Source organism: Theobroma cacao, chromosome 2 (assembly GCF_053813885.1).
Source record: "Theobroma cacao isolate CCN51 chromosome 2, ASM5381388v1, whole genome shotgun sequence".
In the NCBI taxonomy this organism is placed as follows: domain Eukaryota; kingdom Viridiplantae; phylum Streptophyta; class Magnoliopsida; order Malvales; family Malvaceae; genus Theobroma; species Theobroma cacao.
The window spans coordinates 12,169,468-12,196,846 of NC_142640.1; the positions used below are offsets into that span (position 1 = coordinate 12,169,468).

At 37.8% G+C, this 27,379-nt stretch overlaps 1 protein-coding gene and 1 pseudogene across 3 annotated transcripts; one reads left to right on the top strand and one right to left on the bottom strand.

The window, feature by feature from the left end:
- The first annotated feature begins 4,220 nt into the window (after positions 1-4,220).
- On the top strand, positions 4,221-6,800 carry NAC073 (NAC domain containing protein 73). 2 transcript variants are annotated; one of them, XM_088804064.1, is made up of 4 exons: positions 4,221-4,536; positions 4,642-4,853; positions 4,975-5,164; positions 5,846-6,800. In XM_088804064.1, the coding sequence occupies exons 2-4, from the start codon at positions 4,704-4,706 to the stop codon at positions 6,373-6,375; spliced, it is 870 nt and encodes a 289-aa protein (XP_088660190.1). In that variant the 5' UTR covers positions 4,221-4,536; positions 4,642-4,703; the 3' UTR covers positions 6,376-6,800. The 2 variants fall into 2 exon arrangements, with proteins under 2 accessions (XP_088660190.1, XP_017970130.2); XM_018114641.2 differs by having other exon boundaries at positions 4,222-4,853.
- A 638-nt stretch (positions 6,801-7,438) lies between these two features.
- On the bottom strand, positions 7,439-15,723 carry LOC18608780 (uncharacterized; annotated as a pseudogene). Its single transcript, XR_016024615.1, has 7 exons — positions 15,451-15,723; positions 14,959-15,120; positions 14,122-14,185; positions 12,359-12,452; positions 12,234-12,246; positions 9,663-9,749; positions 7,439-9,119 (listed from the first exon to the last, which is right to left on the bottom strand). The product of XR_016024615.1 is annotated as an uncharacterized LOC18608780 (transcript).
- Positions 15,724-27,379: the final 11,656 nt, after the last annotated feature.

Sequence of the window (27,379 nt, forward strand, 5' to 3'; positions counted from 1 at the left end):
AAATGTAACAACAGGAAGCGGTAAGACAAGATCAGTCATCATTGTGTTCTTCAAACCTTCGAAGGCTTTTTGGCACTACAGAGTCTAGTTCCATTGTTGTCCCTTTTCATCAATTCTGTCAATGCTATTGTTCTTTTTGAATATGCTTCAACAAATCTCTGATAATAATTGGCTAGCCCTAAGAAAGAATGAAGCTCGGTTGTATTCTTAGGGTGGCTCATTCTTTGATAGCCTTTACCTTTTGCATGTCCATTCGAATGTGCCCTTGTTCAATTATGTGGCCAAGAAACTGGATTCGGGTTTACGTGAATGCATATTTTTCCCTCTTTACATATAATTGGTGGTCGTGTAACCTTTGGAAGAGTTGTCACAAGTGCTGTAGATGCTCTTCTAAGGTCAAATTGTACACCACAATATCATCTAAGTAGATCACTACAAACTTGTCCAGATAACAATGGAACACCTAGTTCATCAGTGTGCAAAAGGTAGTAAGGGCATTGGTTAGTCCAAAAGACATAACGAGAAATTCAAATGCACTATACTATGTTACGCAGGTGGTTTTCAGCTCATCTCCCTAAACCACTTTTACTTGATGGTAACCCCATTTCAAATCTAGTTTGGAGAAGTACTTTGCACCACTTAGCTGACCAAAGAGATTTGCTATAAGAGGGATAGGATATTTATTCTTAACTATGACTTTATTCAAAGCTCGATAGTCCACACATAATCGTAAACTCCCATCTTGCTTCTTCTTAAAAGGTACTTGGGCTCCAAAAGGTGCATTTGATGGTCTAATGAATCCAACTTGAATCAACTCGTCTAATTGTTTCTTTAGCTTCGCTAACTTTAGGGGAGCCATCTTGTATGGCTCTTTTGCAAGCAGCTTAACTCTTGAAAGTAATTCTATCTCGTGATCGATAGCTTGTGGAGGTGGTAGGACTCTTGGTAGTTGTTCTGGCATCATATCTTGAAATTCTTCCAAAACCAGTTTCACTTCTTTGGGTATTGGGTTTCCGTTATTTTCACCTTTGTAGATGGGCATGGCTAGGTAGGAGGGCTCACCTTTCTTGATCCCTTTCTTAAACTGTATAGTTGATATCATCTTTTTCCCACTCTTAGGTAGGATTGTAGCCTATACCACACATGCTCATTCTTCAAAAAATATTAAACAACTTGCAGCAAGGAAAGGGATGACTTGTGCTTTTGTCATAAAATCCAAGCCTAAGATAAAATCAAAATCATCTATAGTGGCTATAGTCAAGTTTATCTTTCATTTCCAAGAGCCAATCCTAATCTTTACGTCTTTAGCATTTCCCATTATAGCTGAAGTTAGTTAACTGCTTTCATCTGCCCAAAATCCTTCTCAACTTTAAGATCGCACCTCTTTGCCTCTCCTGAGGTGATGAAAATGTTTGAGGCCCCCGTGTCGAGCATGGCTTTGGTGTTTTTCTCATTTAACAACACCTCTACATACATTAGACCTTGTTGAGGCTCCTTCTCCATCTTTTCTAGTTATGCTTGCAAGGCACTGAGGAACCGAATAGAACCCATTCGTGTTGGCTCTTCCTCGGCTTCTTTGACTGTGGTGTAGGGTGGGGTGTATCAACATTGACAGTACATATCGCACTGAGAGCTGCTCGATGAGGACAGTCAACTACTCGATAAGGTTTTTAACATAGAAAACAAGATATCGATGGTCGTGGCTTGAAGTTCCATGGCTTGTTTGTTCTCGATTAAGGTGAATATCTAGCAAGTGGTCTTTTATCACCTCTCCTACTTGAAGGTCTACTTACTCTCGAAAATTTTACTCAATTTTTGAGCTAGAGTTACTGGTCTTAGATGAAGGGTCTTTTCTTTTGTTGGAGTTTTCACTATAATTAGTAAAGCGCTCAATAGCCTCAATTGCCGAAGTCACATCCTATACCCTCTGTTGTTGTAACTTTGTCCTTGCCCATAGTTTCAGACCCTCAAGGAAATAAAACAGTCTATCTTTTTAGTCATATCCTTGATATATAACATTAAAGTAGAGAAGTTCCTCACGAACTTCCGAACTGATCCCATTTGTGACAACTTCCTTAACTTCCGTCATGCCATATACTCAACATTCTCAAGAAAAAACTGGTTCTTCAATTCCTGCTTTAGGTCCACCCAAGTGTTGATACAGCACTTACCATCGATGAATTTGGAATGCCACCACAAATTTACTTCCCCAGCAAGATACTTTAAAGCCATTGCCACTTTTTCCTCTTCCGACTTCGTGCGCACAGCTCGAAAATATTGTTCCATATCAAAAAGAAAGTTCTCCAACTCCTTAGCATTTCTGACCCTTTCGTATCGCTTGAGTTCCATCACTTTGGCCTTTTTTCCTCGATCTCTTGGGCTCCCACTAGCATTACCTGCAGTAATAACTAAAAGATTTACTTGAGCTTTCAATTCTCCAATCTCGCCTTGAAGAATGCTTAATGCATCCCTAGTCTCATTACTTAAGGTATTAATCATCTCGAATAATTTTTGCTAAACTGTCTCAATTTCATCTATTCGTTCGCGCAAGACCATCTGAGCTTTTACTGTGACCACCACGGCCTCTAGCTCATCAATCCTCTGATGGTTTTCTGGTGCACTCTGCGTGGTCACCATTTTTACACTTTAGATCAACACGTTTCATCTGTGTTCTTATACCAATTGTCACGAAGTACGCTTCCCCGCTTAATTATGCAATAGTCTGTGCGGCACTTGAGTGGATGCTTCCACGCAAGTCAGTAAAAACTCGGTTATATCATATCCAAATATAATAATAACAATAAATTAGACTAAGGGACCTCGTATCGAAATCAAAAGGCATACTAAATGCCATATATGCAACCACTGAGTCATAAAAAGGAAAAATATTTTATTAATATGAAATTAATTACAAAGGGACCAAGACACACCAATGTCGAGTCTTAGGGGGCAGCCCTAGATGATTCGCTACAAACATGCCTTTACTAGTGAGGCAGCCCAACAATCCGCCAACTACTCACTCCCTATAAAAAGTTTATGAGATTTTACAAGTATTCTACTAATAGCCATTATAACGCTTAAAATGAGAACATTCTTTTCCTAAAGGGTCTTTTCTCTTAAAGACTTAATAAGTATTTGTGGAGGTGTCACAACGAGTCATTACATTATTTGAAAGATGGACATTTCCCTTACAAGCACAAAAGACTCAATCTCATAGACAACTCTATCCTATCATAATCTGGTATAAGATTGGCTCATGACATCTGCCCTTGTAAGCTGGTGGTTGTGAATGAAACAGATCTAAAGGAACATAGTATCTTTCTTTTGAATGTAAGATGATCATCGTTTATTAAGAAGGAAAGAAAAAAAAAACTGTGAGGGGAAAAATTAAAAACATTGGCCTTGGGTCCTACTGATATTCTCTACGGGTTTCATGTCATGATCCACGTTTTGGTGAAGAGTACGGACTGTGATTAAATTCTATATTCCTCGTTTGTAATCATCACACACTTCACATTGCACGGAAGTTTCTTTTCTTTTTGTTTAATTATGGCGAAGACTGACGAGGAGTAATTCATTTAATTTCAAGGTGAAAAAGAGTTTTAAAGTTTCAGATATTCCTACTTTGGAGGAAGCAAGCAACCTTTGAGAGCTGAGAGAGGTTGGCTGCAATTTAATTTCCTAATCTTAAGTAAGGGTGACAGCTAATTATTTTTCCATTACCAAATTGAGAAGATGTATTCCATAAAAGAAATAAGGTTTCTTTGAATTGTATGTATATCATGATTTCTATCTGGAATTTAAACCTTTATCTCCTTTTGGGGTCAAAGATGGCACACTCTGACTTTGCCACGTGGACATTTGGGGGGAGAGAGGAGAGAGTGGTTTCTTGCTTTACATGAGAAGTCTACGTGAAGAAATAGAATTATGGGTGGCTATTGATATTTGTCCTTTTCTTTCTTTTTTTTTTTTCATTCTATATAATATTATATATATTCAAGTATATATTAGTATGCAAATTTTAGCTTTATGAATACTCCAGGGTGACATTGGACCAGAAATGTTTCTCTTTCTCTCTCTCTCTCTGGTGGTGAAATAGCTCCCAATAAATCAGATTGCCCTATCTCCACTCAATCCTTAGTACCTTTGAATATTATTCATTCTCTTAAATTTTAGCTAGCCATGTTAACAAACCAAAGCAGCCTTTCAGACAGAGGTGAAAAACAAAAGAGACATAAAAACTACATTTATTGCCATACAAGTTTCCATGCTGATACATAAGCTAAAACCAAACTTAAGATCCAAGCAATCCTTTTTTGGCTTTCAATAGAACTCACTACTATACTTGTAAAAAGAGAATTTTATTAGTCTCTTTAGATTTTTTTTGGGTAGCTCTCTTTGCCGTGAGCAAGGACAATTAGGAGAACCAGATTAATGCAAAAGAATTGTACTAAAAAGTGAAGGAGAATTTAATTCCCTTCCCAACCCTCAAGATAAACAGCCTTCAGAGCACCAAAGCTTTAGAGGAGACAACAAGCTAACTTTTCTTCCTTCTTTTTTTTTTTTCTTCCCTTTTTAACTCTCTCTCTCTCTCTGTGATCTCCTCCCTCTCATAGTTTTGTTTATTTTGGGGAGTAGCAGGGGAGGAAACAAGAAAGGAAAAGATCCCAGTGTGGGATGGGAATAAGAGGAAGCCAAAGAAAATGACTTGGTGCAATGACTGCAGCGATGTGCAAACGATTGAGAGAAGCTCTCCTCCATCTTCTCATAAAACTGTTATTGCTGAAAGGCACAAAGATTGCCTAGTTAGAACCTGTCCCTCATGTGGTCATCAGATCAAATGCCGAGAGCAGGTCGTTTGTTTATCTTGATTGCATTCTCATTTTCTTTTATATGTTATGGTTTTGATCATGATTGCTCAACGTGGTTTACTTGTATTTGTTACACCCACATATTAAAAATGTTATATTATAGGCGGGAATTCATGATTTGCCTGGGTTGCCTGCTGGAGTGAAGTTTGATCCAACAGATCAAGAGCTTCTTGAACATTTGGAAGGGAAGGTGCGGTCTGATGCTCGTAAACTTCATCCTCTAATAGATGAATTTATCCCTACTATTGAAGGAGAGAACGGAATTTGCTATACTCATCCAGAGAAGTTACCAGGTGATAATTTAATTTTATTTTTCTAAGGATTCTACTCCCAGATCTATATATATACACTTGCGAATCCAACTTGAACAAACAAAGAAGGCAAAGTCGATAAATGTCATTATAAGGTTTTGCATTTTTGGCAACTAGTATATATTATTAAGGAGAGGGTGAGGCAAGCACATGCATAGCAATTTTGAAGAAAGTTAATCCAATGCTTCATATTAGAAATGGTCAAATTTGGCTTTGATATTATGATGGAGCCTTTTCATTTTATTAATTTGGGAAGTGAGTCCAGTCCTAAAGAAACCATATATATCAGAATCTGGTGTTTTCATCATTAGGAGCAAAATAGAAAGATAAACAAGTATACACAATTTTTCTAAGTCTTTAATTTATTAAGAAGAGCTGGATCGGAAACATGCTCATTTCATTTGGTTGAATGGTTAACCAATCTCCTTGTTCGAAGAAACCTGCCAGCTAACCTTAGTGCGTTTCATTTTCCCGTAAAATAGACATGAAGAAACCTTCCAACTAACCCTAGTAGCCTTCAACATTAGAAATGAAGAAAAACACTCCAACTTACATTTGTCAATAATATGACACCAACATGGTGCCCTTCACGTTAACAAATAAACTGTTCTGATTAGAAGTGAATGGTTTGTCATTTTTATAATCCATTTTCATTGTGTATAGGAGTTAGCAAAGATGGCCTAGTTCGCCACTTCTTTCACCGACCCTCCAAGGCATACACTACGGGAACTAGAAAAAGAAGAAAGGTTCACACTGACACGGAAGGCGGCGAGACCCGGTGGCACAAGACAGGCAAGACCAGGCCAGTTTTTATTAGTGGAAAAGTTAAGGGTTACAAAAAGATACTGGTGCTTTACACCAACTACGGGAAGCAAAGGAAACCCGAGAAAACGAATTGGGTGATGCACCAGTACCACCTTGGCAACAATGAAGAAGAGAAAGATGGTGAGCTAGTAGTTTCAAAAGTTTTCTACCAAACACAGCCTAGACAATGTGGCTCGGTAAAGGACTCCCTGCCCTCAAAATTAAAGGTGCAGAGTGGACACGAGGGTCCTCATCACCTTAAGAATAATGGGCTTGTTGAGTTGTATAATCCTTCTTTCATTTCCTTTGATCAAGGTGGCCAAACCAGAGGCAACCCTAGCCAGCTACTTCCCCATTTTGCAGTACATGATGGGTCTTTCATTCCTTGAGAAAGTTACAAGGATCCACGGGAGGAAAGGAGATAGTGTACTTAGTAAACGGACTGTGGAGGCAACATCAAAAATAAGCACTGGTGAAATAAGCAATAAATTAATTATTTACTTATGGCTTTTAGGGAAGCCAAAAAAGGCGGGGAAGAATAAGGAATGTTGTGTAGCTAGCGGAAGAGCAGAAGAAACATTCTTCAGCATGGTTAATTTTCTTTTCCTTCCTCCTTTGAAGGGATGCTTTGTACAGTGTAAGCAGCAGGGTGTAAATGTGTCACATGGTTCATCCAACTTTAATCTTGGACAAGTTAACTTTGGAAACTGTACAAAGGGTGATTCTTACTGCAAGTAGCTTCTTTTATTCAACACTTTCTCCTTTCAAATGTAACGACAATCTTCAAATAAGAGTATATATTTTACTGTTCAAATTGTACTTTAAACTAATTACTCCATCCATATGCACGTGCTCTATATATGCTGTATATTATTGTTTATCTTATATTTTATCTATCCCACTTTATACATACATATATATATATATATATATATATATATATATATATATAGAGTAGTCCTATTAATTAAGAGAGGGAAATCATTTAAGTCTAATTTCTCAACTGGTTAAAAGTTGAGGTCTAATTGTTGTAGCGCAAAACACCCTCTTCTTGTTAATAAGGCCAAAAAAACAAAAAAAAAGAGGAAGAAAAAAAATGTCTGGATCAGAGTTCTTTGTATGTTTTTTGGGACCTGCTGGATCTAGTTCAAGCTTCTGTAAAAAATGCTATCATCAAAGTAAAGTTATCCTTAAAGTGCTACAAAAATTAGAAATTAAATATAAAAATGTTGCAACATGTAGAATACTGTTTGTTAATATTTAAATTTATTTTAAATAAATAAACAAATAAAAGATACAACTGTAATTCTGAATCATACAACTTTCATTTTTGTTATTATACTTAGCAAGTAACTATTTGTTAGTGTTTAGACATCTGAAGTAAGCAAGTTACTTGTCTTGAAAGTTAGTTTAGAAAAGGAAAAAGAAAAAGGAGGAAGTTCCTTGCCTTGAAAGTTCAAGTAAGCTGCTGGAGTTGAAACTTCAATGTCAGTGTAGGGGTGAGGCTGTAACACCTTTAGCCATTAATGCAATCTACCAACCACACAGCTTGAATTTAGGTCACTTAATTTGAGATTATGCGTTAATTTGAGCTTGGTCGAAATGTCATTAATCAACTCATGATCCCAATCATTTAATATGATTAGAGTTATTAATTTATTTTGAGCTTAGAAAATAGTATCAATTATAGCAGCTCAAATATATTTGCTTTTTATTGCATCTGTTCATTCCTCCTAGAATTAAATAGTAGTACTAAATTAATGACTATATTTCTAGGCATTCACTTCACATCTGCGTATCCATCGAAGAAGCTTTACCTACCATGTTTGCCTCTGCCCGAGCTGTAAAACTCGGATTCTAAAGCACTTGCACTCATTGAGCTTACTCTAGGCATATTCTTTATGTTCAATAATGTCTGTACCTTCTCTTCGCTCTCTTGGTTCCTGGCTTCTAGTAAAGCAACCTTACCTTACATATGATATCTTCTTTCCTTTCATTTTGACAAGCTAATATTTCTACCCGCAATATCCTAACTACCTGTTTTGCAACTTCACACCTTTTATATACTTCCTGAAACCGTTTTGTCTCAGAGAGGTTCTGCTGCAACAGTTTGCTTCTCATTTGGACCAGTATATGGGCTTCTCTCTTCAACAATTCATGCATTTCACTCAACAATCTGATTTTAAGATTCAAATCTGATGATTTGTTATCACAGCTCTCTATCCTGGATTCAGCAGCCCTTGTACGGTTAACAGCACCAAGAACCACAAGACATGTGGTCCTTAAAATGCAAAATGAAGAATGAAAAAACGGAAAGAAAGGTCACCTTCAACTCCAAACTCAAATTGGTTAAACATTGCTCAGCAGACACAAGCTTTGCAACTTTATTCTTGATTTCTTCTTCCTGTCCTCAGAAACCATGGTGAGTGGTGTACATTAAAATGTAAACCACAACGATTGAATAAGTATGCATTCAACAGTGTGTTTGCATATTGAATTCCTGCATGCATGTGCATGCAAGAGAGAGACAGAGATGCACCACCATTGCTTCCAAACTGCTGGAGAATTCTATTATAAAGGCATTTAAGCTTTCACCAACTGTAGCTGCTTTCTGCAGGGCAGCTTTGGCATCCCCATAACAGCAACATCATACTTGTCTTACCATTCATTTGCTTCCATCTGAGCAGATTTAATTTTTTTCATGAGCAGCAGCATTTTTTGCTTCAGCTGCTTCACTCCTATACCTGACAACAGCAATTTCTGCATTGACATTGTCATTATCTGCATTTCTCTTAGTCAATAGCCCTTCATGTTTTCTTTTCCATTCCAAGGATTCCTGCCTCAGAGACTCCATAGTTTGAAATAAACAAGAAGACCTCTCCTCCAACAAGCTACACTTGCTCTTTAAATTAGTTATACGGTTCTTTTAGGATCAGAAAGCTTCGTCATGTCATCAATAGCATCCTCATAATGCTTTTGATGTTCACCTTTTAACTTCTCACATGCCTCCAAATGCTTGTCAGGCAATTCCATTTTGTCTTCAATTGAACGGCAATTCAGCAAAAGGGTTTTCTTCTCTGATAAAACATGATCTATTTGCTTCTTGGTTTGGTTGAGTAAGGCATCCTGCAAACTGGGTTTCAACAGACACAGGCATCAGTTATAAATTATAACAGGCATTTTTAGCGGTGGTTTCATTCAGTAGAATAGCTTGGCCTCTATTACTGTATTACACCCTTCACAAACTATATTAAGTAAGTTTTATTTATTATACAGCTTGGCCCATAATTTAGCCTTTAAAAACTTTATAATTTAATATACATAAAAAAATATATAACATTCATACTTTTTAACTTGTTTGACCAAAGAAGGTTAATTGATTCTCTTAAAGAGAATGATGACGGCTCATGTTTTATGCATTTGCAAGTGCCTAGTATTTTGCTAGTCCATGTGACATCTAAATGGCTAAATAATACATAATAGAGATGGATGATATGGGGTTCAATAACATAGTCAGAGAAAATATGGGTTTAAATGATATACTACCCTAATAAACCATCTTATCCCATCAAGTTTGTCTATCCTGTGTATGGCAGTCCAACTGCCTCAATAGGGTAACAGGCCAGATTTTTACATTTGATGTAAGCTAATAAAGATATGGCAAATTTGAACAAACCTCTTTTTCAAGAAGCAGGATAACATCTGCCGTTTGTTGGACCATGAACAGATGCTTCATATTCAGATAGCAGACAACCAACAACCTCTGCAGCAAAAATTTGACACAGACACAGAAGTAGTGATTGATGATGAAGATACATATTCATCTAGAGAGAAACAAAGTGATTTATTGATAAAGAATGCCTCGATCATCAGATCACATGAAAGTTCTTATCCTATTTATATGAAAAATAATAGTAGGAAAATGTTTTCACAATAGGCTGAACAAGAATGCTGGCTCTATCCAGAGAATATTACATTGTTAAGTAGGCGTCAGAAGCAACAAGATCTCTATTCATTTGTCACTATCAACTCCAAAAGCATTGAGGTACGGTTAGTTGCCATGAGCAAAATGGTATTGAATGGTTATGGAGCTTAAACCACAGAGAAAGACAAGTAGTAAGAGCTGGAAATTCATTTTACAGGGGTGAATGGGTGTAAGATTCCAGTATGTAGGACATGAAATGATGCCTAGTTGATCACTCCTATACCTTACGACCTATAGACAAAATTACACCAAAATTTTGGTTCATGAGTATTACAAAGCCTAAACATGAGCATCATCATCAACTTTTGGTGAAGCAACAATCAATATAAAAAATTAAAGGAAAATGAAAGAAACCAGATTTTTAGAAGAATAAAAGAACACAGATATTTAAAATATTTTATCCTGATGACAAAATAAAAATGTTTGTGACCTGGCAGTCTGCTATCAATTTCTTTTCCATGCTTTGTATAGCATTCAAGCATCTTAAATCAGCCTCCATAAATGCATTTCTTCTGTAGTCCCGCATCCATTGCTCAATTTAAGTAATAGTATCAAAGTAACATATTACATGAAATGCAATAGCAAAGGTAGAGAATTGCCATGATGTCCAACATCCAATTAAAGAAAAAATTGCAAAAATGCAAACAACCTCATTTGTACTCTTAGAGATGCTAAAAATTTCTTCAGTTGGTTAACTGATAACCTCAAATGCCTTTGTGAAGATATTATGAAGCCTTTCATATTTCTGTCTTGTCAAACTAGCACCAACAGCACTAACATTAAATGCAACAAATGATTTCCAAATTGCCTCATCATGTGCTTATCTTAAGGAACCTAAAATTACCAGACTAAATTTAATAAATAAGAATGGCAGATGATCATAATATGAATTGGACCCTTTTTTTTCTTTTGGCCATTGAAAATGCACCTTGTTAAACACCCCAAAAGACACCTACCTCTTCAGCAGGCTTTGTGCAGTCAAAAGCAGACAAATAAACTTCTTAAGCTATATCATATACCCTTTGACACTCTAATTCTTTTACACTCTGCAAAGAATGAAAAGTACAAGTGATTAAAACCAGTTTTCTCAACTTAAATGGTGCAGGCTTGATCACATGAACAGTCAGCAGATGGAAACCCAAAAGAAAAGCAGCTACTAAAGGTTAAGGGTGCAAGAATCACAAGATTAATCATTAACTTTTCAGAAACTAAGAAAGATTATATTTGCTTGCACCCAATGATCACAACTTAAGTTGCTTCAATATCACCAACTTCACTTCAAAACCCACTTTTGTTGCCTAGCCATCCATGCATATTTACAATATATTTTCAAGTAAATATAAAATGTAAACTGTTTGTTTCAGACTTTCAGGAAATGGATGAAACAAAAGAGAACCCAATAGTTTAATGCCTTCTAGTTGGATGCTCCTAAATGATTCCCACTGAATTCTTTCTACTGTATGCTTGAACACAACTTTCCTAAACTAGCTCCTTGTCCCAGAGGCCCAAAACTTGCACACCAGTAATGCTACTTGACCGCTGATAAGGATTTGGTACTTTTATGCACTACAATTAGTCAAAATCATTTGTCCTTCCTTGTTAAGAGTGGAAACACATGGAGCAGTCTATGATTATTCATGGCTTCCTTCATCATCTCTTAGCAGGATACTAGTCCAAATCACAGGCCTTTTGCAGGTTTATGTCTGTTGAGCTGAGAGTTATATCAAACAGATAAAATCTAATGAAATCTAACCCAAAAATTTCAGTGTAACTTTTTTGTTTTCCTGGTAAATAATATTTCACTACAAAAGCATTTCAGCATTCTTAAAAGTTCTCAGCTGTAGGGAAAGTCGACACTAAGTTATCACTAAGAGTACCATAGATGGAAAAGAAATAGAGACATGGAAAGTCCAGGCAATGTCGCCAACCTGCCACAAGGATAATATTGTTGGTACTGCACCATCTCTAAGAGCATCCAAAAAGATTTTGCTATACCAGCAAGAATGGTCCTGTTGAGGCAAAATAAAATAAAATCTTCGTATAATGAGTTTAAGGGTAAGATATACCTGGTTTTTGGCAGTTTCATCTTCTCCTTCTACGTAGCACTGGCCTCAAGGCTTTCTCTAGATAAACACTAGGTGTTACGGTGTTACATTTGCATTATCCTCTTTCAAGTCCAAGCAGAAGTTCTAAAAGTGACAAGTGAAAAAGCTGTAACAAGTAGAAAGGCCACAGATGCAGGTTTATTAGCTATTGGCTCACCTGTACAACGAAACTATAAGAACAGAGCATTAAATCACTCTCAAGAATTGCACACAGTGTAGAATAATGCCAATGACAATTACCCTCAGAAGTCAGACAAGGATGGGGGAAAATGTCCAAGCTCAGATGTCCTTTCCACGTGCGGCTCTAGTCTGAATCTGCTTGGCCATTTCAGTGACAAGAGACGTGATCAAGTGAAGCTTCATCAATACCACCCATCTGTACATGAAGACAGTCAAAATAAACAGAACATCTTGAACTGGGCATAGATGGTATTATGTACATTATGGTTCATGTCCTAGATATTTAAAAACACCACCCTGCGAGCAGTGGTTTGGGTGAACACATGAATGATGCCCCTGAATAATCTGTACTCACGTGATTGTAGATAAACATGCTCAATAAGGACTGCCAAGGAGAAAATCTGGGTGTTGTATATTTCCTATCAGAAAAGTTTGGGAAGCAGAGATAAAAATGGAAATTTTTGAAAAAAAAAATAGATAATAAAAGTTTTAATGTGCAAAGTTAATGAAGAAAATATACTGAAGAGACTTATTGTAGCATGTAAAATTGAGTTGTTTCATATCATTGCTAATATCTCATCAATTCTTTTGCAACCATTATCAGAGTAGATATAGCAACATCAGGCCTGCATTTTGAATCCATACTAAGTTCATTTGAGGTCATTGATGTGACACACACTCAGAGTAAGCAAAATAGGTAAAACTGGTAGTCTTAGGCTACATTTGGTAAGGATGAAAACATTTTTCAGAAAATTTTTTCTTCATTTTCCCTTGTTTGGTAATGTGAAAATATTTACAGGTGGTAAAATATTTTCAAGCAAAGGAAAAAATCCCACTAACCCTAGATTCCTTTCCCTGCCACCTTCCCCTCCCTCTAGGATCGATCCCATAAACATTGGGACTGATCTCACAAAGCATCATTGCCCTCCCCTCCTTGTGGGATCTATCCCGAGGTTTATGGGATCAACCCCACAAAGCATCATCGTTTTATTCAACTATTTCTCAACAAAGCAATTTTCAACAATTCAACTATTTTCCTTATTTTCATCTCTTTATTCATTATTCTTTTGCCCAGGAAAACATCACTGACTATTTTTTATTCAACTATTTCATAGGGCTCATATCACCTATAATTATTTTTACTAAGATACTACAATCTTTAATAAATACAAAAACAATTAAGGTCAATCAAAGAAAAATATTTATATAAAATAGGAAATAAAATTTTCACACACGAAAATCTCTCTTTTCTTTTTGATTTCCAATTTATGATTTATTCACTTAACAAAATAACCAGTATAACAATATGATGAGAAATAAATAAATAAAAAGGGTTAAATATTATTTATATATAATATTTTTAATGTTGAAAGAAATGTTTTGAATGTCTTGTGAATGTTGATACTTTTATGGTGTCATGTCGAAAATATTTTGTACAGGATGATCCAAACAATAGAAAATATTTTTATTTTCGGCATTTAATCTAAATAACAAAAAATATTAGATTTTCCAATAAAATGCTTTACACAGAAAAGATATCCGTTCAGCAAGTTATTTTCCGGTTACGAAGTGGAGCCTTACATTCATAGTTGGCTAAACTTAACTACTTTAGTATAGTTTCATCAATAATATGTTCATTGTCGGCTGTTTGGTCATTTCAGTGACAAGAGAAAGGTGATCAAGTGAAGCTCATAAATACCACCCATTTGTACATGAAGATGGCCAAAATAAACAGAAAATCTTGAACTGGGCATAGATGGTATTATGTTCATTATGGTCCATGTATTAGATATATAAAATTAACACCCTGCTAGCAATAGTTTGGTTGAACACATGCATGACACCCCAAAATAATCTGTACTCACCTGATTGTAGATAAACATGCTCAATAAGGACTGCTAAGGAGAAAATCTGGGTACTGTATGTTTCCTATCAGAAAAAAACAATCAGAAAAGTTTTGGAAGCAGAGATAGAGAAAGGAAAATTTTGAAGAAAAACAAACAGATAACAAAAGTTTTAATATGCAGAGTCAATGAAGAAAATATAGAGAAGAAACTTGTTGTAACATGTAAACTTGATTTGTTTCATATCATTGCTGATATCTCATCAACTCTTTTGCAACCATTTCCAGAGTAGATTAAGCAACATCAGGCCTGCATTTTGAATCTATACTAAGTTCATTTGAGGTCATTGATGTGGGACACACTCAGAATGAGCAAAATAGGTAAAACTGGTAGAGTCTTATCTTCATAGTTGGGTAAACTTAGTGCGGTATAACTAGTTTAGTATAGTTTCAGCCACCACTGATTTAGGCTGATGAAACCTCTACACTAAATATGACCAGTAGTGGTATCTTTACAACTTTGTTGTCCATGGAATAAACCTGTTGCTTTAGTTAGAGACCTGGAGGTCAGATCTACAAGAAGCACATCTAATGCAAAAGCATGCATTGGAAGTCTATCAAACCTTCACTTGAACTATATATTTAGCAGTCGGCGTAAATTATCTAGGTAAATCTTTTAATAATCCCAGGCAATTGAAGCATGAAAGAGTCTTCAAAACTCTTATATCTTGACTACATGCTCTTCCCTAAAATAAGCACGATATTGTCCATGGAAGAACAAAAGAGAAAGTTGCAGGTCATCATTGACACAATTGTGACAGGACTAAGTTCATTAAGGAAAAAAGAAAGAAGGCCTAACTGTTGGATCATAAGCATCAATCCCTTCAGTATCTATTAGCAGAAAACCATTTTCAGACCCATCGAGTGCTGTTCTCTTCAGTGGGGCACACCAATTCCAAAGCCCTTTGGTACACGCCCCATGAGTTGATGCAACTCGGAATCCATTGCTCTTACCAAGAAGCTACAATGCATTCAAATTTAGATGCAGCCTTGTTAGCCAATATCTTTCTATTAGTATATTATTGTGAAACCTGTATGAAAACTAGTGTAATTATACTGATATAGCACCATCTCAATTGTTATCATACATTATGTGAATTTCAAGCATTATTTTTTAACTTTGCCATTGCTGATAAACTAGCCAAAAAGATTTAAGAATACATAAAAGCCACCAAAATGTTCAACCCTTAATGCCGAAAAGCCCGCATTTAACGTTTGATTCCCAAAAGAGAAGAACGAAAAACAAAGGGAGAGGAAAAAAAGGAAAGAAAACAAATTTGAGATATCTTACCTGGTTCAGAATAAAGCTTTCACCTTTTCGAGCACGGCCACAAACAGAGACAACGCCAATGGGTCCATTGATACGCTTAAGTGCATCGACGGTTTCTGGGTTCATCTTCAACTTACCATTGTCGTCGCATTGGCTTCCCATTGATCATCCAACGACTGCATCCCGGTTCTGATCATCATTAATCGTCAGTTTGGTTGCTGAAAATTGAGTTATTTATTGATTTTTTTTTTGTTTTAAAGAAAGAATTTGAGAATGAAGAGAAAAGTAGAATGAAATGAGCCACACAGACAAAAATTAGTGTTTTTTTATTATTATTTAACATTTGATTACTTTTACAGACTGCTATGTTCTAAGTTTGTCCAAAAGAAATGGATTTACTTTAAAGTCAAATAATAAAACTAAAAAAAATAAAAATACTTATTAAATATTTTAACATATCAACGTGAGTAATATAGGAAATTTTTTTTTAGCCCTTATAAATAACATGTTTTTGTAAATAATCGTCGCGATACTTTTAACTATTTTTAACCACCAAAAAAGATTTTGAGATAAAAATATCCTTAATGAGCCGTCTTCGTTAACGTGCACTCTCAAACATGTGAAAAATGAGATAAAAAAAATAAATATACAAAGATTGGTTGTGCAAAATATCCAAATTTTTTTTCCAAAGGTTGTGCAAAACAAAATAATGTTGCATGAGATGGGTTTTCAGAGATTTAGGATATAGCATTCAGATAATAGGAGAAGAGAGATATTAAATCGAACGAGGAACCGGTCGTCATGAATGGAAAGCTTGGCTAATGATGTGAAACCAAAAATCCTTGATAGGGTGGTGAATTGAAAGGAGAAAGATGTGAATCCAAAGCAGAAAATAGTCTTGCTATAGCAGGCCATATGTTAGATAGCTGTCGCAGGACAGAGTTTAGAGTTTGTGAAACGTCATGTTGGGAATGTGTGACACAGCACTGCTCAAAGTTGGTGAGACGCCATGGAAAGAATTTGTGAGACGCCAAAGTTAAGAGTTGGTGACACGCCATGATGGGAATCTGTGACACAACAGCGTTCAGAGTTGGTGAGAAGCCATTGAGGGAATTTGTGACACACCAGATTAAGAGTTGGTGACACAATATGGAGGGAATTTGTGACACGCCAGCGTTTAGAGTTGGTGAGACGCCATTGATTGAATCTGTGATACACCAGAGTTAAGAGTTGGTGGCACGCCATGGAGGAAATCTGTGACACGCCAGCGTTCAAAGTTGGTGAGACGCCATGGAGGGAATATGTGACACGCTAGAGTTCAGAGTTGGTGACACGCCATGGTCATGTTTAGAGTGTGTGACACGGTAGTGCTTGAGCAACTGACACGTCATGGTTTGAAATAGAGAGAGGAAAAACAAAGCAGGCAATTAACATGGTAATCGTTTGGACTTTCACTGAATTAATTCCCCTTTTTCAGAATAAATAAGAATATTAGAAGGCCATTTTTCATTTTAAACAGTTATTATTCAGAATTCGTAACGTTTGTGTGATTCATTTCTTATTCCCGCCGGTGCCAGAGTGTTCGAGAAAGCTCTTTGCAAGCGGAACGAAACCACAGCACCAACAAAAAAATGTCGGCCATGAATGAAAAGGTCAGTGAGTCTCAAATTCACAACATTCTTGTGTTCGTTAATTTTTTGGTTTTTTCCTGAGTTTGTTTGATATGTTCAGATTTTTTGTTTTATTTTGTAAATGTTTGGATTGTGTTTTCTTGCTGGTTTGATGGTTGTTGTGGTTAAGCCATAGTGGTTTTAGGGGTTTTGGGTGTTTATCGTGTGACGTCATTATTATTATAGTTAGTTATTGGCGTGTGACAGCATTTTACTTGATATGCATAGCGTGTGACAGCATTCTACTTGATATGAATGGCATGTGACAGCATTTTACTTGATATGCATGTCGTGTCACAGAATTTTACTTGTTATGCATGGTGTGTGACAGCATTTTACTTGATATACATGGCGTGTCATAACGTTTAACTTGTTATGCATGGCGTGTCACAATATTTTGATTGCAATGCATGGCATGTCACAACCTTGTTGCACATGACTGCTTAACTCACCGGTGCATGTGTGCCATGTTTTGCAGATCCAGCGCAAACAATATGAAGATATTGACAGTTTGCTGATCATGCCGAGGGAGAAGTGGGCGTTCAACGTCGCAATTAAGACCCATTGTAAGTGGTCGTAGCTACATTACATCACAAAAACTCTCCAACAGAAGGGGGAGTACGATCCAGTTAAGCGCACCTACTTTGGAATGCTCCTGGACGTCTATCCACAGGGGTACTTTTACGTCGGTCTCTTGCACAGCATCATGATTCGTCAGATCACTAAGAACCAGTCAATGGACCACGAGTTATGGCTTGCCATTAGCAAAAGCAAGGCGCGGCTATCAAGGCAGGAGTTCTGCCTCATCACTGGGCTGAAGTTTAGTCCAATGCTCGATGTGTTCAGAAGACCGTACGAGGTTATTGCAGAGGGAATTCATGTAAGATACTGAAACGGACAGGACAGCGTTCGACTGCAGGCTTTGCTTGATACCTTTTGCAGGGGCAACTTTCAATGATCAGGAGATGCTACCAAGATGGAACTTGTCTTGATCGTGAATAACATTTTATTTGGTCAAGACTACCGTAGACGGGTGATGCCTTGGTTGCTATCATTGGTAGAGGACATCGACTCTTGGAATATCTTCCCATAGGGGCACTATGTTTGGAAGCTGACCTTGGACTACCTTTTGAATGGGTTCGAAGTTCCTGACTTGAGCGTGACAAAGGAAACTCGGTTACACTACAACATTTACGGATTCTCATGGGTGATACAAGTACTATAACGTAACATTTTTCAGTTTCCTTTCGAACAAAAAATTTATGGGTGCAGTCGCTTATGATTGACGATCTGATAATGGTTACATTTGGCATGAAGTTTTGTGCAATGGAGGCAATTTCGACCCTCCGAAAAATTATTGTCCCCTTTTGTTCGAAGGACAACGTCCACCCACGAATGTGCATATGGGATTACAATCAGAAGCCAAAAGTCTTCTACAAGGCAATTCAGAAGTTAGAGTCATTTGACCAAGTGAGTGAACAATTGTTAATTTTTACGTTATATTTGTAAAATAATTTTCCTTATTTGATAATGACAACATTTTATTTGTTTATTTGCAGTTGTGGGCACTAGAGACGTTAGAACCCACAGTGGATGAAGCCCTCCAGGAGTATTTTATGGACCTTGATGTCTCGTTATCTGAGGGCCACTAGTACGTGCCAATAGGGCACATGGAGGATTGGTCAGATTGGGGCTTAGGTGCGAGGCAAAAAAGGAGAAGCTTGAAGAAGAAAAGAGCCTCTGGTGGCACAAAACGGATGCGCACCGCCGTTGCTTTAGTTGATGAGTTGATGGATGAAATGGACGACCATGGTCAAGATAGTGAACAACCGAAAAGGACAATTGTAATGGTTTTGTGTTCTCCAATTCCATTTGTAATTATCGAATAACATTTATGTGTTTGCAGTTGGACCATGGACCGACAGCTCCAGAACCACCCACCAGTCTTCCTTAGACGCAAAGTGAAAATGACTCGTCAGTAAGATCGATTCTAACGGTTTGTGTTCTACATTCCCACATATGTTTATCGAGTAACACAGTAATTTCTATAATTGTAGTTTACGGAAGCAACGACAAGTCCTCAAGCACCGATCGGTCCAACTCAATCGCAGACAGCTAACGAGCCGACGGTAAGGTATTAAAGTTGTAACGGTTAATGTTCAACAATTCCATACATGATTATTGAATAACACAGTTATATATGTAATTGCAGTTTACAGAAGTGACAACAGGTCCTCAAGCACCGATCGGTTCGGCTCCACCGTAGACAGCTAACGAGCCGACGGTAAGGATATTAAAGTTATAACTGTTCATGTTCAACAATTCCATACATGATTATTGAATAACATAGTTATATATGTAATTGCAGTATGCGAAAACGACGACAGGTCCTAAAGCATCGATCGGTCTGGCTTCATCGTAGATTGCTAACGAGTCATTGGTTAGGATATTAAAGTTGTAACGATTAATGTTCAACAATTCCATATATGATTATTGAATAACACAGTTATATATGTTATTATAGTTGACCCAGTCGAGAACAGTCAATGACGGAACAGTCACAACCCGTCAGCTCCAACTGATCATGTGTAAGCATGAAAAAAATATGTTGGAGCTGAAGGCTTCAATTCAGTCATTGAGTGTAGCAATGCAGACGCTTGAGGACCGTATCGTTGGTCCGATTTTTGACGGCCTTAAATCACAAGTACGTTATTCTATCTTGGCTTGTATTTTGATGGTTTACGTTTAGCAACTGTTTAGATTGTGTTTTCTTGATGGTTTGATGGTTTTTGGGGTTAAGTGGTAGTAGTTTAACTGATTTTTGGTCATTAGCGGGTCAAGATATTTGTATTATAGTTAGTGATTATCGTGTCAGCTTTAGCGTGTCACAACATTTTACTTGTTATTCACGGCATGTCACAACGTTTGATTTGATATGCATGGCGTGTCAGAACATTTTGCTTGTTATCCTTGGCGTGTCACCAAGTTTATCTTGTTATGCATGGCATGTCACAACATTTTACTTGTTTTGCATGGCGTGTCACAACATTTTCCTCGTTATCCTTGGCGTGTCACCAAGTTTATCTTGTTGTGCATAGCGTGTCACGACACTTTACTTGTTTTGCATGACTTGTGACAACATTTTACTTGGTATGCACTATGTGTCACAACATTTTACTGCTTATGATTTGCGGTATTTTATGAGCTAACTAACGGTTTTTCTAATTTTGTAGGGCGATCCATCTCACAGTGCTGGTCTAGAGCACGATGATGCTGATGATGGATAGCATCATGAACCTAGTGTTGACATTGATGATGACGTTCTTGGTGTTGACAGAGAGCATGTAACTCATGTCGATGACGTCGTCGAAGGAGCTGTGGTAGTGGATGTCACCCTTTAGTCAGATGATGCTGAAGGAAAGCATCTTCCTCCGACCGATGCATTCATCGACGCAGCAACAGGAGCTATTGTTCTTTATCGTGGGAGCACTCCTGATGCAGTTGAGTTACGGTCGTCATAACTAGAGTCATCTACTGTCCATCATGGTGCAGCGACAATTTCAGACCCAACTGAGCGGGCACGATTACAAATGGCGAGTAAATACATGGCAAGCCCATTCGTCGACCCCTTAGTGACCCGCCAAGATGTGAGGGATAAAATTGTAGAAGACTACGAAGCTTTCAAGATAGAGGAGTTCACGAGGTAAGCTCGTAAATAAAATTGCAAATATTGTTTTTTAATGAAACAGTTATCCACCAAGACTTATGAAATTCATTATGTTACATATACAGGCGTAACGTCGGCATATTAGGGGATCAAGGGGCTGACTTTTTCATAACCTTAGAGGATCTCAATGAGGAAATGACAAGTGAACATATCGACGCATGCCTTAGCCTACTCTGCAAGCGAATGACAAATCCGAAGTCAAAGCAGTACACTACCCGTGCATCCGTGGTTGACACGATATTCTTCGTAAGTTTATTTGAAAATTGTTCAATTCTATAAATACTAAGTTTTTGATTGCATGAAGTGTAAGTTAATATTTACATGTTTCACAGGACACCATCCGTATGCTACACACCGAATTTCTAACAGAAGATGCCCGAGCCACAATGCAAATTCTAGATGAGTTGCGGGGCTATGTGGAGGGTGAAAGGCCAACGTATGTAAAAAAATAGGAAGATGTGGATTTCATCCTCACGCCTTGCAACGTTGGTGGGCATTGGGTGGTTGCGAAGATCGACTTGGTGAGGTGGACGATCAAGGTGGTGGACTCAACAAGAACTTCGGATGCTAAGGATAACGAAGTTCGTGCGGGTCAGATGACACCCTTGAAGACAATGATGCCATTCATCTGCCACCAAGCCAGTTATTTCAACAATATACGTTGGAAGAGACGAGATTTGACGCCGATGCCATTGGATATTCATTTACCAAAAGCTAAAATGCATCAGCAGAATGATAGTGTCAGTTGCGGTATGTTCATGATAGGGTACATGGAGCATATTTTGCAATTAGAAAAGATCGAAATTAAGCAGAATATGATTGCAAAAATGTGTAGGCAATATGCTCTGAAAATTTTTTCCAACAGTTGTGACAGCAAACCCTGAACATATAGGCCCTTGTTTGTACAATTTTTTTGGTATATAGAAATTTTTGTATACAATTCATTTTATACACATTTTTTGTATACACAATTTATTGTATACAATTCATTGTAAACAGATATAATTCTTTCTGTATACACAATATACTTTATACAATTATTTTATACACAATTAATTTGATACCAAGAATTTTTTTTCTTTTCTATATACAATATATTTAATTTGATACATAGTCGCAAAAAGTCAGCTTATGACGCCATAAACATGATACCATTCAACGTGTCACCCAAAAAATCTGTAATAAGTCAGCGTGTGACGTCATAAATCCACTAACACTCGATGTGTCAGTCGATAAATCTGCTTCCACTCAGCGTGTCAGAACAATTGGGCAGTGCCGTGTCATGCCATAAATCTCCAGATACTCAGCGTGTGACACCATTAATCTGCTTCCAGTCGGTGTGTCACAAGAATTGGGCCATCGTGTGTGACCCACGATACTGCATCAAGTCTGTCGTGTAACGCCATAAATCTGCTTGCACTCATCGAGTCACGACTGTGAAACAGCAGGGTTAAGAATTTATGACATGCCACTGTTAGAATATGTGAGAAGACTGTGACACGTTATTGCTTCAACAGCTAACATGCCATGGTAACCGTTTCGAATTCCACTGAAGTTTAAAAAAAAATCGTTTCGACTTCAACTGAATTAATTCCTAAACCTTAAACGACTAAATGGGAATATGCTAAGGCCAATTTTCATTTTAAACACTTATTATATATTGTAAAAACCATAAACAGAGGTGTCAGGATCACTTTAGGTGAATCCAATTCTAACGGCGACATATATAATTCCCATTGATCAAAATTGGCAACTTGTAATTATCCCCCGATCACTTCGGTGGTCTTTGCACTCAACCCAAGTTGGCATTAATTAATTTCCAAGTTCGTCGTCTTTCTCTTCCAGGCACGCCGACTGCACTAGCCCAACATTACATTGATTAACATTGAATACATAGATTTTTCCATCCATCTAATTGCTTCTAGCATGAAATTGTTCTGTATCCATTCTCCCTTATTTTTTCAATTGTTTCCAAGCCAAAATTCTATCTTGCCATTATAAAATAGTACGTCTAAATTTACACACCAGAACTTGTTATGCATGGCAGGTCAGAATAATTTAATTGTTATGCATGGCATGTCACAACGTTTAACTTGTTATGCATGACGTGTCAGCACAATTTACTTGTTATGCATGGCGTGTCAGCACAATTTACTTGTTATGCATGGCGTGTAACAACATTTTACTTGTTATGCATGGTGTGTCATAAAATTTTTCTTGTTATGTATGGCGTGTCACAATATTTTATTTGATATGCACGACGTGTGACAACATTTTACTTGTTATGCATGGCATGTCTCACATTTATTCCTTATTTATTTCTTCTGTATACCTTATTGCACATTATGGCTTAACTTACTGGTGCATTTGTGCCATGTTTTGCAGATCCAACGCATACAATATAAGGATCTTGACATTTTGTCTGCTCGGTCATTCTATGAGGCACTTTTAGTTACGGACTTTATTGCTAAACATTTCAGGCAGATAAGCAAATACATGGCTCTTGTCTGATGGAGATTGTAATCAAAAACATTTTTACAAACAATGTAAGAATGTACTTTAACACGATCTTGATCAGACAAAAGCCTTGACAGGCTTATCTGCCTGAAATGTTTAGCAACAAAGTCCGTAACTAAAAGTGCCTCATAGAATGACTGAGCAGACAAATCCGTAAAGCAAAACGAATTCAACTATAATTTTCATACACATTTAGTTAGGCTGTCAGGCTGTCTTCATTCACAAAACACCCTACATTTTCAGACATTATTCTTCGTATTGGACAGTTGTTGCGTGTGTGACTGGTTTGTCTACAACTTGAACATGCTTTGGGTCGACGCAGTCGTGGAGTCACCAATTGACTTGGAGATGGTGCTGGTTTTGTGGATGGAACTGCAAATGTGGATGGGCAGTTCTGTCTGTTATGCCCGTACCTCTTGCATTGCGAACATCTTCGTGCTCGACTGCCTTCAACAGCTGATGGAATCCTTCTCTTCCTAGGTCTTCCTGCTTGGCCTCGTCAAGGTGAGGGCAAGACGACAGTTTGTTTCACATTAAGGGGGATGTCCCACTCACTAGGATGCCCTACCAACCTAATGGATCCTGAATAACCCTTCATGAAAACGGTTGTTTTGTAGTAGTCAGCGCAGAATTCAATGGCTTCACGATTGCATTTACTGAAAAACACTAAAAACTCAATCTTCAAGCATAATGTAAATGCTATGTCAATTACGGTTCAAATAAGAAATAAAGATATTCTGACCTTATTGCTACAATGGCATGGCTGCATGGCAGTAAATCTGTTTGGAACTCATAACATGAACACGTCTTCCTGGACAGGTTTACAAGTCCGTCCATATTCCCATCTTTAACTTCGAATTCTACTCGATTGATAGGCTTAACTAGAAAGCGATGTGCATCATTGAACCTTTTACTCAATTGCTTGGCAACACAAGGGCTGAGGGGCATGGTCACCTTGACGGCCTCCTCGTACCGTTCATGGAACCAACGCTAGAACATGTCTCTAATGAACTCGATCAAAACAGTGATCAGCATTTATCTTGCATGCTTCAAGCATGACTTAACACATTCCGCAATGTTGGATGTCATCATTTGGTATCGCCTTGCAGGTGAACATGCACGTGCCCATTTCTCAGGCCCTATTCTCATAAGGTCCGCGTGGGCTCCCGGTGAATCTACTATATTTGGTTCATATGTCTATTGAAGTCGACCACCTTATAGCAATCTCGAACAAAGGTGAAAAGCATACAAACATCGTCGCACTTGAACTTATTTTTAAAGTTTTTTTTCAAGTGGTAACCGTATAAACCATGGTGCGCTTCTGGGTATGTATTTTGGATTGCTTTCTTAATGCCTAAATGCTGATCAGAAATGAACATAGTATTTTCAAGATAACCAACCGCATCACGCAGCTTGCTAAGAAACCACGTCCATGAGTCTTCGTCCTCAACATGGCCGATGCCAAACGCAATTGGATATACGCACTCGTTGGCATTTTTGCATACAGCGACAAACAGAACACCCTTGAACTTGCCTTTCATATGTGTTGCATCAATTGTAACCGTAGGACGCATTACATCCCTAAACCCCTGAATACAAGTCTCGTATGACCAGAAACAATATTTGAATCTCTCTTCCTCATCAGTAGCCACTGAAGTCACTATGCTAGGATTTTCTTATTCCAACATATAAAAATACGATGGTAGTAGTTGAAATGACTCCTCTAGTGGACCGAAAACAAGCCTCTTCGCATACTCCTTCGCTTGTCAAGCCTTACCATACAAGCATTTTAATCCCCACTAAACCCTCATCTCACAAATTATGTCCTTAGGTCTCAATGCTACTCCATTAGCCCGAATCTTGTGTGACATAAGTTCACCAATCATCTTTGCACTTGTAGTTGGAAACCGCCCTTGTAAACCATCAACGGTACAGGTGTGTACTTTGTGGAATGTCTGAACTTTCCAATATTCTCCTTTATCAGGTAACTTCGTTGCACGAACACTGAACTTGCATGCCTTATCCTTGCAACCAACCTCATAACGAGCTTTACATGACCTTTTTACTCTTATCGCAAATTTCTCTTTTATAACCAACATGTTCAAAGCTCGTTTCAACTCGACCTTCGATGAAAACATTCTTCCTTTGTATAAGCGATCTTCGGCACACGTCGACTCCTTAGTGGTAATTGTTTGGAATGAGAACCTTTCTGCACCTGCAATTACCCACGTACAAGATATCCCTGCATTTCCCCTTTCCTGATCACTATCATTGAGCAATGTATCAAGGGAACAAATCCCATTCTCACCAGCGATGGGGTTATTGTATATGGGGTCATCACACTGAACATCTCCTACATTAACACCTCCAACAAGTTCCGTTTCGCCGTCAACATTATTGCAAATTGGAATGTCATTGTCATAAAGGCAGTCATCGTCTAAACTGTCATCTTGCGATTGTTCAAGCCCATCATCTGAAGTGTGATCAAATCTATCTTCACCGGCAGTGAACAAATCCTCATTTCCCTCATCAAATGCAGTATTATACTCCAGTGTCGCAGTGTCACCCTCCTACCTCACATTGTTGTCCTCAACTATCGTATTCTCATTTGACAATGGCATTACACACTCTACAGTTTCACCTGATCGTTGCATTTGTTCAAAAGAAGCAAGAAATTGGTTTGATGCACATCCTGATCGAAATTGTGCAGCCAACTGTTCTGTGAATGTCGTCTGTCTACCGGGCTACACAAACTCTTGTGCATACCTCAATTGCCATTGTTGTGGGTTACAAATCGAATGCTGTGGTATATGTGAAGCATTGTAAATCTCATTTTGATTGAACTGATTACCATGTTGTCCAACTTCTCCATGTGACATAACATTTGTTTGGCGTCCCTTAATGCTGACATACACAGCGAGAACATTCCTCCGTTTTAGCAAAATTAATGCAACATCCTCATCGTCTTTGATAATTGGCCGTGATAGCTCTCCGGGTGTACTAATCAATGCATGTAACTCAATCTCGTCAATTTTTGAGTTTACCCCAACAACATCTTCAACCAGCTTCATCAAGCCCATAAACGACAAATCACTCCTAAACCCCCACATTCGTGACTCACCAGCCTTGCAAATGCCATCCACCCACTGACCACCGTGTCTTATCGCAAGTCGCACAATTGGAACCCCACTGAAATTTTGAAAAAAAAATATTGTCAATCATTTTACACAATACATGCCATGATCAAAAATTTGTCAGTCGTGTTGTTACAAGCCATGCATATAACGTAAAATGTTGTAACACGCCATGCATATCAAGTTAAATGTCGTGACACGCCATGCATCAGCATCGTTACACGCCATGCATCACTGTCGTGACACGTCATGCATCACTGTAATTACTGACTGGTTACACCAACAGTCGTGACACGCTAAAAACCCAAAAACCTAGTTAACCCACGACACGCCAAGATCAGCCATGACATGCCAAAAACCCATAAATTCAGTTAACCCACCACACCCCAGGAACAACCGTGACACGCTAAGAACCAAATAACTAGTTAACCCACAACACGCCAGGAACAGTCATGACACGCTAAAATAACTCTAACTTATGTTATAGATGCATGGCGTGTAACAATTCTGGGCAATGTTTCTAATCCATCTTATCATTTACACTAAATATTTCAGAAATTTAAGTGTGTTGCAGAAATAAACCCAATAACAAGTACCTTAATGTCATCTCTGCTATAGGGTGTGTTAATATACGACAATGTGGCCAAATGCCGAGAGATAGACCACAACCCGATGACGATGGTGCTCAACAGAGAGTTGATAGAGCTCATACAGTTCAGAGATCTAAGAGAGCTAACAATGATGGTGCTCAACAAAGACTTGCTAGAGTTGAGACAGAGAAAGATGACCAAGCCCAAACAGCTGCACGCATTTATTTTTAATATTTTTCATGTTCTCTCTGGCGGGAGGCAGATAGCTCAAACAACTGAGCATTTATTTGAAACGATGTTTTTAAGGGCATT